The 15,417-nt window shown below is 42.0% G+C and overlaps 1 protein-coding gene across 1 annotated transcript; it reads left to right on the top strand.

The window, feature by feature from the left end:
• Positions 1–341: 341 nt before the first annotated feature.
• On the top strand, positions 342–14,979 carry slitrk6 (SLIT and NTRK-like family, member 6). The gene is made up of 2 exons (XM_034216800.1): positions 342–836; positions 11,143–14,979. The coding sequence occupies exon 2, from the start codon at positions 11,158–11,160 to the stop codon at positions 13,672–13,674; it is 2,517 nt and encodes an 838-aa protein (XP_034072691.1). The 5' UTR covers positions 342–836; positions 11,143–11,157; the 3' UTR covers positions 13,675–14,979.
• Positions 14,980–15,417: the final 438 nt, after the last annotated feature.

Here is a 15,417-nt window from a genome sequence, read left to right as displayed (position 1 = left end):
CAGAGCTTTCCCAGATGTATCAAAAATAACCAGGAAATCCCGGAAGTAAAGCAACTTTCCCTTCTAAATAAAGCGATTGGATTTCTCAATTCTAGTTTGGGTCAATGTGGCAGTAAGAGCATGCTCATTGATGGTTTTCTTTATATTTAAATATGGAGTTCAATTATACAAAGCATCTATATTGTCTTATATGGAAATTGTGTCAACATTACTATTTGTAGTGGAGTTTCTATTAGCTCTGTGCCTTTATTTTGAAAGGCACAACCAGAACCCCCTCCCTCTATTGTGCCTGGCTTGACGCAGCTTCCAGTCTCTGTAGTCCACCTCTACAGCATGCAAATTACGGAGCAACTCCAATATATCGCAGATTGGTTAACTACACAGAGCGCGCGGCTCGGCGCCAGAGCTGGACACTGTGCACGCATTCCTCATTCAGAGTGGACCGTACAAGAAGATACAATCTAAGCTTTTTCATCTCGACCCTGGGTTTGTTTGGTGGCTCAAACCTGCAACTTAATCATAATTAATTCTGAGGACGCTGTGGGAGGAGGGCGACGCTCAATCATCCCGGGACCGGAGTGAAGGTTCGCCGAACAGGGGAATAATTAGAAGCCCGTGTGTGACAGCAGAGTGTCAGACTCAAGAGAGACTGTGGAGCAGAGAGGACAAGTGGGGACTGACGGATCCTGTGAAGTTTCTCCGTGTGGCAGCCAGTTTTTTTTAAGAGACGGGAAGAAAGTGTTGGAGGAAAGCTCCTCTCCAATGCGTCGCGTACTGATGGACTGAGATCGGTGGACTTTGGAATATTCTTCCCCTGTTTTTATCAGTTATAGACGGTAAGCCAAGATCAGAGTCACTTGTGATAAATATGTTTATATCTCTATAAAACATTATTTATTTATGTTACCAGGTGGGCTTTATGGGGCTATCCTTCTGTTCAATTATGAAATGGAATCCAGGTGTCCTTTATGGGCAGGTTCCAACTAACCAGAACAGCACCCTTCCATATTTCCTCTAAACATATCACTCCTGTGAAATGTGCTTCTGTACGTGGACTGTCAACTAGAAGTAGGTTTTTTTTTGTTTCACTGGCAAGGTTTTACAAGCAGAGAAAGTCCTGTAAAAATAAGTGTCTGGACTTGACAGAGGGAGAACAGCGAGTTTCCCTGAGGGGGCTCCATTACCTCGAGCACACCTGGCTGTTTGCCACACGCAGTTACTGTATCCTACGGCTCTGTGAAAGCTTATGGTAATTAAGACTGGTGATGTGCCTATACACTGCTTTGTATTTCATCAGTGAAAAAATACCTAAAAACCTAAATTGGATGTATTTTTCTTTACCTAATTAGAGATCTGCATGAATACACTCTCGATGCATTACTTTTCTCTGTGGTTCCTCTTTTTTGCATACATGAATATTAATAATTACTGGTCACAGGTGTGTTTAATGGACACTGCATCACGATTTCTAACAGCCAACCAGAGAGAAGAAGGGGTTTCTATTTTTCTCAGAGGCATATTTTGTCTGTTAATCTCATACAAACTCATTAAGCATACATCCCTGGCTATACTGTAGATCAGGACGGATTAAATAAATCTTGACTGCATTCCATTTTAATCAGTTTACACTCTGTCCTGCAGGACTGCCCCCCCCCCCCCTAGATGTGAGGGTGAGTCCTATTTAAGTTAATGAAGGGAAGAAGTGTCTAATTAGCTTTTGGTTGTGAATTGCATAATTGAGTTTGGATCCCAATTTTGTGCTTGAATGAATCAGTGGTTAATAATCTAATATCTGGTTTTAAGCGCCCCATACCATAAATGTATGGACTGCCTTAGCCATGTGTGTCTGAATAATGGGAGATTAATTATTGATGGGTGGTATGCAGAGACATATGTGGGCCAATTTAATACATTATGCAAAAAAGGGTGATTCACAAAGGGAGTGCTGCTTGATGTATGTCCTTGCATTGCCCCAATTATCAATTAACAATAGGCCTGAATACAGTTGCGTTGGTGTTTCAATAGGTGTTGTTTAATGTGTGGAACAGCCACAGGAAATTGATCTGGCCTGTGAGAGAATACTGCAGTTATAGGAGCATTAGCTGCAGGGTAGAACAGGAAAGGGGGCATTGGGAAACTTTCAGACACAGAGAGAAACAGAGAGAGATATTGGAGAGCCTTCCCATGACACGGAGAAAGTAGGCAGCGTGAGCCCACAGAATATTGAATCAGTCCAAAAAAAGGGCTGGAACAAGGGGCAAGGGAGTTGAACTATCTCTTGCCTCATGAGTGGGCGGATGTCATAATTATCATTTATCCAGGATTGCGGTTGAGGGCCGCGGGCACTGGCAGAATCTCTGCAGATATGTGGGTGTAGTGGTGGTGTCGACCCTGTAGGGCAAGCCACATCACTTCCAATACAGAAGAGAAAGGGACAAGTTCCTCCATAATTGGTGCCTGGGTACACTGCAGGGCGCTCGGGAAACTTGATAGACGGTCAGAGCTCGTACACTCTCATAAACAAGGCTGGGGAACGTGCACGGGAGCAAAAACACACTGGCACTCATGCACGGGGAAGCAATAGAGTGCAGGGGGCTCTAATCTGCTATCCCATGTCAGGCTGAAATGAAACAACCCCTGGCTGGACGCAACAAGTCTCCCTGACTCGCATTCAGCGTCTCAGTCTCATTCTCTGTTACAGCCCCCGAGCAAAAGCAATCTCTACTTTAAGTATTAGTGGATGCACGCAACTGTTGGTTGGTGACCTCCCAAAGGGGGAAGAAGATGACTCTCCAGTACTTCTAAGCCAGGTTGTTGGTATTATCTGCTTCATGCTTTGCAGCAAGGTGCGGCTAGTGAGCATTTGAGTAAATTAGCAGGTAGGACTCATGCTGTGCAAAGCACTCCCTGTAAAAGCTCCCTATGTCATTTTAAGACAAGGTATGCAGTATAATTACTACTAGCCCATTCCTGTTTGTGTATGTATGTTGTCCAAGACTGTTATCTCAAATACCTAGTAGAAAATAGCCTCTGTTTGCAATAAACCTCTAAAACATTATATAGGAGGTAGGGGCTTCAGGCCTTTGAGTCTCTTATTGGACTCTGGTAAGTCGATAGTGCTGTCAGGGCTTTAGACTAGATTTTTCCACTAGGATCACTGATGCTCCTTATGTGAAAAGGTTAGGGGCCTCAGTCCATGTAGAAAGCACTTTCACTTATTTGCATTCATTTATTTTGTGCTACTGACTGATTTAAAAGGGACATTTTACTGCAACAACAGTGCAAGTTGGAACTCGTTGTCTTCCTAGAAACAGACATTCAGGACACATGCTGAGCCTATTTGTTTGTCTATCTTGCAGAATGTATTATATTGAAAAAGTAGCACATAGATAAGATGGGCTGTGGAAAGCTTTCTGATGAAATGCTCAGTGAGCAGATTTATTTAGGGCAATAGACAGCCTTTGTTTGCAATGCAACACTCCCTTCTGTTGCATCAACGTCAGATATGTGGTGCACGATACGTGCTGTTGTCTGTAAATACCTTTTTTTAATCGGTTCATTTTATGTTGATGATAAAACATTTTAAGGTGCCAGGCAGTAGCCCATACCAACTAAAACTGGGAATGATCATTGTTGAGATGTTTAATTATATGAATTTGAAGCTTTTGTTATTTTTTTAACACGTTTGAACAGGAGCTTTACAAATTGTCCAGTTTCTCTAGCTGCCCGCTTTGGCATTCCAACATAATTGGCCTTGAAAGGTCCCGTATAAAAGGACCGTACAGGTCAGCTCAAGTCCCTGTAGCTGTTAAGTCATCAGACACTCAATTAACCCAATCTTAAAAGAGAAAACAGAGCAGAAAAACAACTTACCTTTTTATCAAATCTGTGTTAAAGTTGCCATGTAATGTGTATTTCAAAGCTTCTTGAGACAAGACCTTTTTATAGAAATATACATTTTTTTATCCGCCGTTTTGGTCTTAATCCCTTAATGTGTCCCAAGACTCAAAAGTTAAATCAACATTTGTTTTATTTAGCATCAAATATTAGGCTTTTACTGTGAGCGTTTTACTTGTTAAAGGTCAAATGTTGTCCATCATTCCGAATTTTTGCATTTCGGGGGAAAACCTGAGCAACACCCTGTTCTCTGAGAGTAAACACAGAAGAGTATTCCCTATGAACTTTATGGATTACGACCTATCTCACAAACAGACTTGCACAGACTTGACATCCATCAATCTCTCCATCTTCTAACCAGCTTATCCTGTTGAGGGCCGCAGCCTTAAGCTACTGTACGTCCACATCCTCTCTGGGTGTGCTCGGTCTGATACTGGCAGTCTTGTTTTTTCCATTAGTCGCGGACTAGATTTCCTTCAGCCATGTGCATCAGTCGGCTCCGGGTGTCAAACGGGTCGAGGTACTGGCTCTGCATCATTAGGCAAGTTAAACTGATCTCGGTATGTCACAGGACTGAATTATGGGAAGTGTGTGTCTACTGAATAAAGAGGGTAGAGCTGACTGAATTAGAAAAGAAGGTACATGTACACACCATCTGAATTGTCTGTGGTAAAACGAGACCTCCACAAGACCTGAGGGAATCGTGGATATGTTTTTGCAAGGTTAGCTGAAAGCTAATCCAAAGGGCTTACATTTTTGTGTATTTATTCTTATTATTTTCATTTAATTCTTCTCATGAACATGTATCAGCTCAGGATACTCAAATATATGGACTCTAATAAAAAAAAAAAAATCTGCAGGATCACTAATGTTAGTAATAATATACAAAAACAGTCAAGTACCAGTTCATAGTCATGCACAAAGCTTTAGATATTTATACTTTATTGAGTTATTGTCATGAAACAATTCAGCCGGTACTAATGAGTACAACTACCTGCAGATGTGATCGTAAAAACAAGCTTATGACTTTATAGTAATTCGTCCAATTAGGCAGCATGTTTCTGTTGAAGAAAGAAACATACAGTAAATTACATCTCAAACCGGTTATACATCTGCCAATTAAGAATGGCACGAAACAACGACATGTTCAGGCAAGCACCAGTGTATTTTGTTTTTATCAATTCAAAGTTTTCTGAGATGTAGGAATGAAGTCTGTTCCCAAAGTGACACAAACACCATAAACTATAGTGTAATAATCTCTCAGTCCTGCTGTACAAACACTACACAATGTCCTACGAGGCGCCCTTTATATTGTTTATCCCCTGTAAGCAGGTCTGTCTGCCTATAATGTGTGGCTCCTTTGAGTCTGAAGTATGTGTATCAGGCAGCACATCTACACCTATTTATGGAGTGAATCATTAGGACTATCATTACCGTTACCGGGCTGCATTTTTACTGAGGGCGGATACTACTTATCGAATTGGCCCTTTTAAGCAGCTGAGAAAAACAAGTGGCACATGCTAATATAAAATGAAATCCTATCAATATGTCTCAACTAATGCATTCAAGTTTACACAATTAATGATTTTACTATGCAGCAATCAAGAGCAAAAAATCCTCTGTAATTTATGTTGTCACTTTTTTGTTTGCTTTCCAGAGACAGCTGTTTATGGATAGAGTATTCTGAATACATTCATCCACAATTTAACAGTCCTGCTGGTTAGTCACTCCTGAATACAACGTGTCTGCTTTTAAGGGGATAATACTGTACACAGGAAATGTACATCTGTTTGGCGCAGATGTCTTCCCTTACAAAATGCACCTTGATGCCACTATACACTGGTGTAATCTGCCAGCTCGTTTCTGGAGAACTAATTACTGCGCATTAGTTAAACAGACCATTTGAAATGCAAGCCTGCTAAATCACATTTGCCAGGGGAGCAACGCCACCTACCCCCCCTCCTCTCCCCTCCCCGTGCGGTCTTTGTGCTGCTATTATTAGTTCTATCATGCTTATGTTCACTATCAAAAATGAAGGCCCACAAGCACTGAACAGTAAGAGAAGAGGGTGGTTCAGTAAACAAGGTAGCAAGAGACTGGAGCTGATTTGTATACCTGTATTTGAATATGTAAGAGGGTGCTATGTGTGAAGCAGTTCAGAATGAGGCAGCCATTATGCTCAGCTGCCAGCTGTTAGAACTGCTGCACGACATAAGCTTTTTAACAGGCCACTGACGATGTTTCTCAAGACCCCAATGTAAGAGCCATCAGAGTGCGGGCATGATCCTCGCTTCCCTGGTCACCGAGGCTGTGATCGCAGCGCTGCCAAGAGGATCTTTGTTTCCGCACCGTAGAGCAGCTGGTGGAGGTTGCTACAGCCTAACTCCTGTCCAGGTGGAGAATGTGGGGTTGATTCAAGAGTTTAAAGAAGGCTATTATGCTTTATGGGGTTTTCCCTTTCCTGTACTGTTATAGGTTGTTGTGCATGTAAATGGTCTACAGAGGCCCAACTCCCTAATTTCTCTCCAGAGGGAGTTTCTCTATTCCACCATAGAAGGGAACGGATTATTTGCACCTACATTTGGTTCCGCTAATAAGTCCAAATAAATATCCTGTCCAAGAACAATTTACAGCTGCGTAGAATTCTCCATCATAGTGTTTGATCCTGGTTACGGAGTACAGATTACATTTACATTTTAAACATGTAGATGATGCACCTGCATGTAATACACTATTTATATGACAGGGAACCTCAGGCTTCGGGGAATTAAAATGGACTCCTTCACCCTCCCTGATGTCAAGCGCCATCAATCACCGTGACTGCAGGTAGCCTAGCAATCAGAAGGACTGAGGTCATAAACTGTTTGGGACTTAAGAGTCAGTGCAGCCTTTTAAAACCATTAGAAAACCACAGAAATTCTAAAGTGTCCGAATGCAAAGTGACTTTTATCAGTCCTGACAGAGATGGGAGAATGGGTTCTATCTGTCGTGCGCCACAAGGGATAACAAGCCTTTCATACTTGTACATCAAGTTGCCTCACGCAACGGAAAAAGGAATTAGGCTCCTCACTTATGGGCTATTCGTGGCTCCAGCATGCTTTACTTACTTTGACAGTGAAGAGGACAGAACATGACTACGGCTACGTTCACACTATCTGAAAATTATGTCCTAAACTGTCAACTGGATAGTGTGCACATAAGTCAGTTCAAATCCAAGTTCCTGTTGTGTACTGTTTGTGTTCTGTGTCAGTTCACTGCAAACTATGACAAATGTATGGAGGATAAAAATAAGTGGTATAGCAACGCTCTGACCGTTTGGTGCATTATGTGTGAAAAATCAATGGAGATCAAGGACACATGTGCTTTGTGCGCTCCAGTAAAGATTGCATGCTTAGTGTGACCCCTGGCTTTCCAAAGGTATAGCATGTAACTTTGTTAGTTTTAGAAAAGTCAAAGTTTTTCAAAGTCAAACGAGATACGTTTGTCAGTATCAATATTTGTATCAGAATCCTAATGCTGGCATTATCTGCAGCTTCATTGCTTATTCACAAAACAAAGATGGATGCCGACCTCAAGGCTTTACCTTGGTTGGTTGTACACAAAGGAGGAAATAAAGTGGAAAATCATATTTAAGTTGTACTATGCTGCCCCATCATGGACTTCCTGCCTTTTAGTTTGTTGTCTTACTGCAGTAGTCACGAGCAAAAACACTAAATCATTTCTAGCTGCAGGACTCGTTTGGAACCAAACCTGACCTTCTTTGAAGAAGGTAAAAACAAAAGAGAAGTTCCTTTAGGGTGCCATAAAGTCTACAAGTTGAACTTGGATGTCACCGTGATTCATGTGATGGCTTGTTTCAGCCATTTGAGATTCCACAGTTGAATTTAATGTCTGTTAAAGGGGCCATCTTTTCACCTTCTGTCCAAAACCAGAGCCTTGTCTGATTGGTTAGCTATGTCGTGATTAGTCAACCGCTTAGAGAAGTGCGTCACAGAGGAAGCCTAGTCAGTGTGACATGCCAACATACTCATGAGGGGACATTGGACATCCATGATATTATGGAACACTGCACTATACTGGAGCAATAGTACACATAGCCGGCCCTAATTCAGTGTGAACATGCTATTTATGAGTCTATAAGCGACCTGAATCCTGTTGTGTATGTTACAGCGAGTGCAGAAAGCCTCAATGTGTGATAAATATTCCATCCGCAGACTTTTCTTCTCCACTTCCCCTTTGCGGTCTCTCCCATTTCTGCTCCGTCTATCTTTTTTCTAACTCATCTCATTTGATGTTGGCCGATGAGTTGGCTTCACACACATGCATGAGGGGAGAATCCATAGGGCTTCACTAGGCCTCTAATTGAATTGTCTGAACAGCAAGAGAAAAACAGTGCAACGTAAGAGTGTTTCATCTTCCGGTGCCTGTCACGCTGAGTCCCATGCAACATTGATTACATGGAAAATGGATCAGTTAAATAAGTCTGTTTTGAAATACAGAAGAAAGAGTGCATGAGGCTAAAGCCTTTCCATATCTGCCCTCTGCAGTGTCATCATGCAGCATGCGATAACATCTGTTAATAGTCTTTCATTTTGCATTGTCTTACGAGCCATCAGGGTCACCGAGGTGAGTGCCTCGGGTGCCGTGACCACCAGCAGACTCCGACACAAGCAAACTCAGATACATAATGAAAAGGAGAGATATTCTGGGAAGCCAGCTTTTTGGATCCCTTGTCCGAATGTTATCACTTTCCAAACAATACATATTTAATAGGTTTTGCCAATTAGATTTCTGGTATTCATTATGACTCACCACATTGTCTGCCATTGACAAACATGGGTAATTGGAGCTTGTACAATCATATCTCCCCTTATGTTCTGCCTGTTATTGGTTCAACATGGTCATTATTTAGCTGGGATGTATAAGAGTCTTCAGTAATGTAGCAGGTTTTAAGCATATATGTTTTTGACCAAATGCAAATTCTAATTTGATGTTTTTAGACATGTTATTATACAAAAGTGTTAAAAGCATCATTCAAATTTTGCTCTGTATCTTTCTGTAAATAAATATCATTAACAAACAAACCGTTTGATGTGCCGATATTTTCATTAATGACTCATGAGTTGAGTGTCATTTTGAAATAATATTCAGTGTGGGCCTCCTTGTTGTTGCATATCCCTTGAGGCAACAACATGCAACAAATTATTCTGGTGAATTCTGTCTGAAGTCGTGGTGATTCCCTGTAGAATTGTTTAAGTTTTATTATTAGTGATGATATTTATAAAGAAATATGTATTTATTTCCTTTCGGTAACTTAGATAATACAAAAAGAATATGACAAACCAAATGTACTTATTATAGTGCCTAGTTTCATGTAGTGAGAGTCTATAAAAGTTTAGAGTAACCTTGGGGAATATGTCTAAATACATCAAAGATGTTGGAGGTAGTGTTGTCTTGCTTTTCATTCATAATTTGTACTTTATCTAAGAGAAAAAATATATAGCAAGGCACTTTGAAACAGGCAAAAGAGGTCAAAGAGAAAGTAGGAGTGAAGTTACTATTTAAGAGACTACTCCAAATTCAGCTTTTGTCTTTGGAGCTGCCGCCCCTTTGAGGGGTTTGGTTGTCTCCCTGGACGCCGTCCTCTGTGTGTGTGTGGGTTTAGAAAGACTTTCATCTGAACTGACTACAGTAATATATATTTTAACTTTTGCAGTCACGCTCTTGCAAATCTTTAAAATTCTATATAGTGAGTCACCGAGCTGCACCGAACAGATTAACATTCTGTTTGTGATTAGACACTTCAATCAACCCCTGCCCACGATATGTACCTTACATATGATTGACTTTCAATGGGCAGTAAGTATTTTCCCATCAACAGAGTGGAGTCCCATTTATAGATGGATCACTCAGAGGTTGCGGTTTCTGACAAACACTGTTCTGCACCGGCTGAATCTGTTGACTTGCCTCGTCTTGTTAGAATGAAGCTTTCAAGATACTAATCGGATTTGTTAACAAGAACAGCTGCGTCTTCTTTCCATGTCCTATGTCTTTGAAGAATTCTGTCAGCGAATGGTTAATATCTAGTTATCCTCGATCACGGGAAGATGCCTGTACTTCACCGGCAGTCTCGTGGGAGTGATCTTGCCTTTGATCCATTGTGATCTCAATTTAGCATAATTGATTTAGATGTGGCTCATGATTAAAATCACATTCCAGCGTTTCCGTTGTCATAAAACATCAATCCTGATTACAATGAATTATCTTCATTAGATATTGGTTCAACTGGACAGTGCTGTCTGTGGGACCTCTTGTATAAGTTGTTGTTCACTGCAACATTGGAAAACACAATCAGAATAACATTATATAAACCGATGAATAAAGGTGTTGTTCATGATAAGTTCACACTCAGTCCAGTGAAGTGCAAGTTATTGGACGGGCGATAAAGGCATCATTATTCAGTTCTTTATTTAGACTGGCTTTTATCAATCTCGCCCTGACACGGACTCTAGAGGGATTGAGCTGACTTCTGCCTTTGTATGACTCACACTGAGTGAGTCTTTGTCCTTGTTCATGAGTCTGCATATAAAGGACAGAAAAATCAGTTAAATGAGAAAGTCATTTCTTTAAATGTACCATTATCCCAGTGTGAGTCATCGTGAAGAGATGCTGCCTTACTGCCTTTGCCCACACCACGAAATGCATTTACTCATCGGTAATGCAGTTTCCGGGTGAATTCTGATGATAACATGGATTATTAGCTGCTACACTTGGTTGGACTTCAATTATTCAAGTCCACCCAGGAATCCACATTGCTAAGAGTTATTTATTAATATAAGTGTAAAATAGTGGGCATGTAGACACTGTTTGCCTTTTCCTGTTTGCCCATGTGTGATTCATTTTTACTATATTGAATAATTCCACAGCACACACTTTATACAAGACCGGCGTTACTTCCCCTCATGCGTGTGATGCACCCATGTCATTCTACACTGTTGCATCCTTTGTATCACATCACATGTGCATGACTTTGACACATGGAACAACAAAAGTTCATGTATTGTAATGCATAAAACATACATGACATTTGGACCACTGGGGTCATATATCATTCAACAGTTTCTTACATTTTAGTACAATTTAATTTATGTAAAACTGAAAGAATATTAAAACAATGTTAACTGAATTTTCTTTGTTTCCCCTCTCCCCACCCCTTCTGCCCATGTTTCCATCTTTCCTTCACAGATATCTCCGACCGAAATGCTGCCCATCATCATCTTCATCGGCTTGTTTCTCACTGCAGCCCTATCCCAGGATATCATTCCCTCACAGGCATCATCCTCCATAAGGGAGTCTTGTGACTCATTGTGCTCCTGCGAGGGAAAAGATGGCATCCTTCACCTCAACTGTGAGCAAAGAAACATCACCAAAATCTCCCAAATCAAAGTCCCGTCAGGTGTGCCTTTCCACCTGAACCTTTACAAAAATGACTTGGTTGAGCTCCGCGCAGAGGAGATGGAAGGGCTTAAGAATGCCCTTTCACTGCACATCGGGGGTAATAGCATTCAAGAGCTGGAACCAGGGGTGTTTAGCAGTCTCGGTTCACTGAAAAAGCTCCACATAAATAGCAATTTCCTTGTCAATCTGAAAGAGGACACATTTCAAGGCCTGGTGAATTTGGAGTTTCTCCAAGCTGACACAAATTTCATTCGGGTCATCGAGCCCGGGGCCTTCAACAAACTGATCCGCCTCAAGGTCCTCATCCTCAATGATAATGTCATCGAGTTTTTACCCAACAACATTTTCCGGTTCGTGCCCCTCACCCACCTGGACTTACGTGGCAACAAACTGCAGACTCTGCCTTATGTTGGCTTTCTGGAGCACATCGGACGGATAATGGAACTGCTTTTGGAGGACAATAAGTGGGTCTGTGACTGTGATATTTTACATTTAAAAATCTGGATGGAGAACATGAGGTCCCAGTCAGCAATTGGGGATGTACTCTGCAGCACACCAAATCACCTAAAGGGGACAATTCTGGCTAAAGTCAAGAAGGATGTTCTCTGCCCGTCCCATGCTGATATTAACCTGGAAGAGCCGTCGAAGTCACTGGATATGGTTGTAACGCCCTCCTCCAAAGCGTCCCAGATTCCCAAGATGATTGACGCCAAGGCACCGACACCGTCTAACCTTCCCGGCAGTCCTTGTGTGGAGCACTGTTCCTGTCACAATCACCCTGTGGCTGGCTTTTTGATGCATTGTCAGGACAGAGGCATTCAGAAGGTATCAGATATCGGAATACTTCAGCAAAGCCCCGCTAAACTGGTCATGACGGGAAATATGATTCAGAAGCTATTGAAGTCAGATTTTGTCACATATGATAGTTTAGAGTTGCTCAACTTGGCCAACAACAGAATTGATTACATTGACAACGAAACGTTCCTCAGCTTGAGCAGTTTGAAAAAACTCTATTTGAATGGCAACCGCATTGAAAAACTGTTCTCCACAATGTTTGTGGGGCTCCACAACCTTGAATATCTGTATGTGGAATACAACCTTATCAAAGAGATTGCCCCGGGCACATTTAACCCCCTGCCAAACCTGAAGCTGTTGTCATTAAATAACAACCTGCTCAGCTCCCTTCCTGCGCAGATTTTTCGCAATGTGCCCCTCACCAAATTAAACTTGAGGAAAAATCTACTTATGCACCTGCCAGTGAGCAACGTGCTTGATCAACTCGACTCGCTGGAGCAGATTTATTTAGAGGACAACCCGTGGGACTGCAGCTGTGACTTGCTCAGCCTCAAACAATGGGTGGAGAAGCTCCGAAAAGACACAGTGGTGGGCTCCATCTATTGCCACAGCCCTAAGAAAGTGATGCAGGCGGAGCTGAGAAGCCTCCGTCATGAGGTGCTATGTCCTGGTCTGGGGACCTACTACCCTCTGTCCCCAGGTGATGAAGTGACCGCCACCCTGGGGCCTGACAGTCTAGGACAGGGTTTTTTCAGCTCGCTCACGGACAGTGTCCCACTCTCTGTGCTCATCTTATGCCTTCTCATGTTGATCCTCATGATTATCTTCTGCTCAGCCGGATTGGTGGTGTTTGTAGTGCATCGGCGGCGGAGAAGAGCAAAGAGAAAAGCAGCCGAGGAGCAGCCGAGAGAAAACAGCAGCAGTCCAATTCACTTGCACTACAGCATGTACGGGCAGAAAACGACACACCACACCATGACACAGAGAACAGCGTCTGCCTCTCTGTATGAAGAGAGATCACACAGTCCTATTGTGCAGATCTGTCGCAACCCCACCTACTGCTCCCAGCACAAGGAGCACGACGTGGATTTGGATTATGGCCTCGACGATCCCAGCGCCAAGAATCACCTCTGCCGGAGTATCATGGAGAAGGAAAACACTTCCCCACTCACAGGAAACCCCAGCTCAAAGTTTCGACCCATGACTGGCGAGTGCCCCGCTGAGTTCGTCACGCTCGGGAATCCCAACTCTTTCTACAGGAACATTTTCGAGCGGGAGAAGGAGCTGCAGCAACTTGGAATAACTGAGTACCTTAGGAAAAACATGCCCCAGCTTCAGTCTGCCGTAGACATGCAGGTCCCTGGGCACCAGGAAGAGTTAAAGCTAATGGAGACGATTATGTACTCAAGACCACACAAGGTCATGCTTGAGCAAACTAAGAACGAGTACTTTGAACTCAAGGCCAACCTGCACACTGAGCCAGACTACTTGGAGGTTCTGGAGCATCAAACTGCATTTAACTGAACTCAAGCAGAAAAAAAAAAAAATATATATAAACCTATATATCATGTTTGGAACCAAGTGCCTTGTCCTGTTTGCCCTCCTGTACTTTCCAGTGTGAGATATATATTATGGGCACACCACTTTTAGTTATATTGTAGCACAGAATGTAACTGGTTTTGTTTGTGTTACATGTAATCTGTTGACAGCCATGTTATGTAGCTGGTGAGAGTAATGTTTGGTCAAATGTAACGTCAAGAAGCTATTACAGTGGACCTGGGCTAAAACCCTCTTTGAAATGGGCTAAATCAGCTTGTGATGATTGATTAAATCTGAATTGATCTGCACAGCTCACCAGATGTTTGGAAAAGAAGTGGGTGAATTTCAAACACTACTTGACCCAGAATTGCTTGTTTAATCAGTGTATCCTGTGTATGACCTGATTACACCCTCTGTCAACACAAGCCAGCTGGAATGCTGTAACGAAATGCTCAATGTGCCGTATAGTCAGCGAAATGCCAACTGTACATTGGAAAGCAGCAGTAGGAGTGTGGCTCCGCTGATATACTGTCAGCTCTCTGGATCGATTCAATACACTGCAGTCATAGATCCTTTTATTTATTTTTATACAAACTGGTGACATTCTCACAGAAAGGACATTTTATTTTACTTTGAAACAGTAAATACAGCACTTAAAGTATATTATACACAACTGTAATCTTGTAAAAAAAATGCATTGCACTAATCAAATGCCATAAGATGGTGCATGACAATCAAAAAAGGCCTGCTGATTATTTAATTTTTTTCTGCCAGAAATAATGAGGCACAAATGTGTATGGTACTACAGTGTGTGTTTGTGTGTGCGAGCGGATGTGAGATTGTGTTTCATGTCACTATTTTATGTCTGACAAAAGCTCCTTCCTCATGCTGACTGGCTGAACTGCTTCTTAGAGGCGGGGCATATTCACCTGTTAGCACACGGAGGGTTACTAGCTCCAACTTACCTGCCGATTGACTTCAGCCAACCTCTCTCGGCTCATATTAAAAGCAATGGACTGCTGGGGACTGACATTTGAAATGTGGACATTGTCAGACTTTACACACTCCTTCATACTCCTGGAAACATTTGAAACGGTTCATGTAAGCACACACTCTGTAGCTTTTCTACTTAACTAGATTTAATTATTTATTCTGTATATTTTGTATATACTTATGATCCATTATATCTTTGTTTTTGTGTGCCTTCAGTGCTGTACAGAATATATACAGAAGCTGTAACTGATGAACAGGAAATAAAGAGTTGCAATATTACATTACCTTGGAGCTGGATTCATGGTTAGTGCATCACAGTTACTGTACATTGATGTAGCCTCTCTGCAGTGCACACTATGCAGCCAAAGAATTGTCATCAGACCTCCACAGTGCGTGTGTGTATGTGCATGTACTTATGTAAACACTATCTGGTTGTATTCCTGCTGTGTGAATATTTGAACCCCCCCATGATGGCTCAAACCTAGTCCTTAATCACACAACAATAGCTGCAGGGTTTCACCAGCCACGCTTTTCTGCTCGAGTTTTATTGTATCCTCTACTCTGGGGGAACAGCGGACCCTCTCTAATTCCTCCTTTTTCCATCATAATTGATGTTTCTGCAGATTCTTTGCAAGAACACACACGGTACCTCACTGATGCACGTACAGGACTTGCATACACATATAGATACCGCATTGAAATGAATAAAAAATGTTTTATAGATTTGTATGCAGG

The sequence above is a fragment of the Gymnodraco acuticeps genome, unplaced genomic scaffold (genome assembly GCF_902827175.1).
Source record: "Gymnodraco acuticeps unplaced genomic scaffold, fGymAcu1.1, whole genome shotgun sequence".
In the NCBI taxonomy this organism is placed as follows: domain Eukaryota; kingdom Metazoa; phylum Chordata; class Actinopteri; order Perciformes; family Bathydraconidae; genus Gymnodraco; species Gymnodraco acuticeps.
Note: the sequence above shows the minus strand (reverse complement) of the source record. Positions and strands in the feature narration are given on the sequence as shown.

Coding starts and splice junctions, on each gene's coding strand:
- slitrk6 (XM_034216800.1), top strand. CDS start 11,158: ATGCTGCCCATCATCATCTTCATCGGCTTGTTTCTCACTGCAGCCCTA.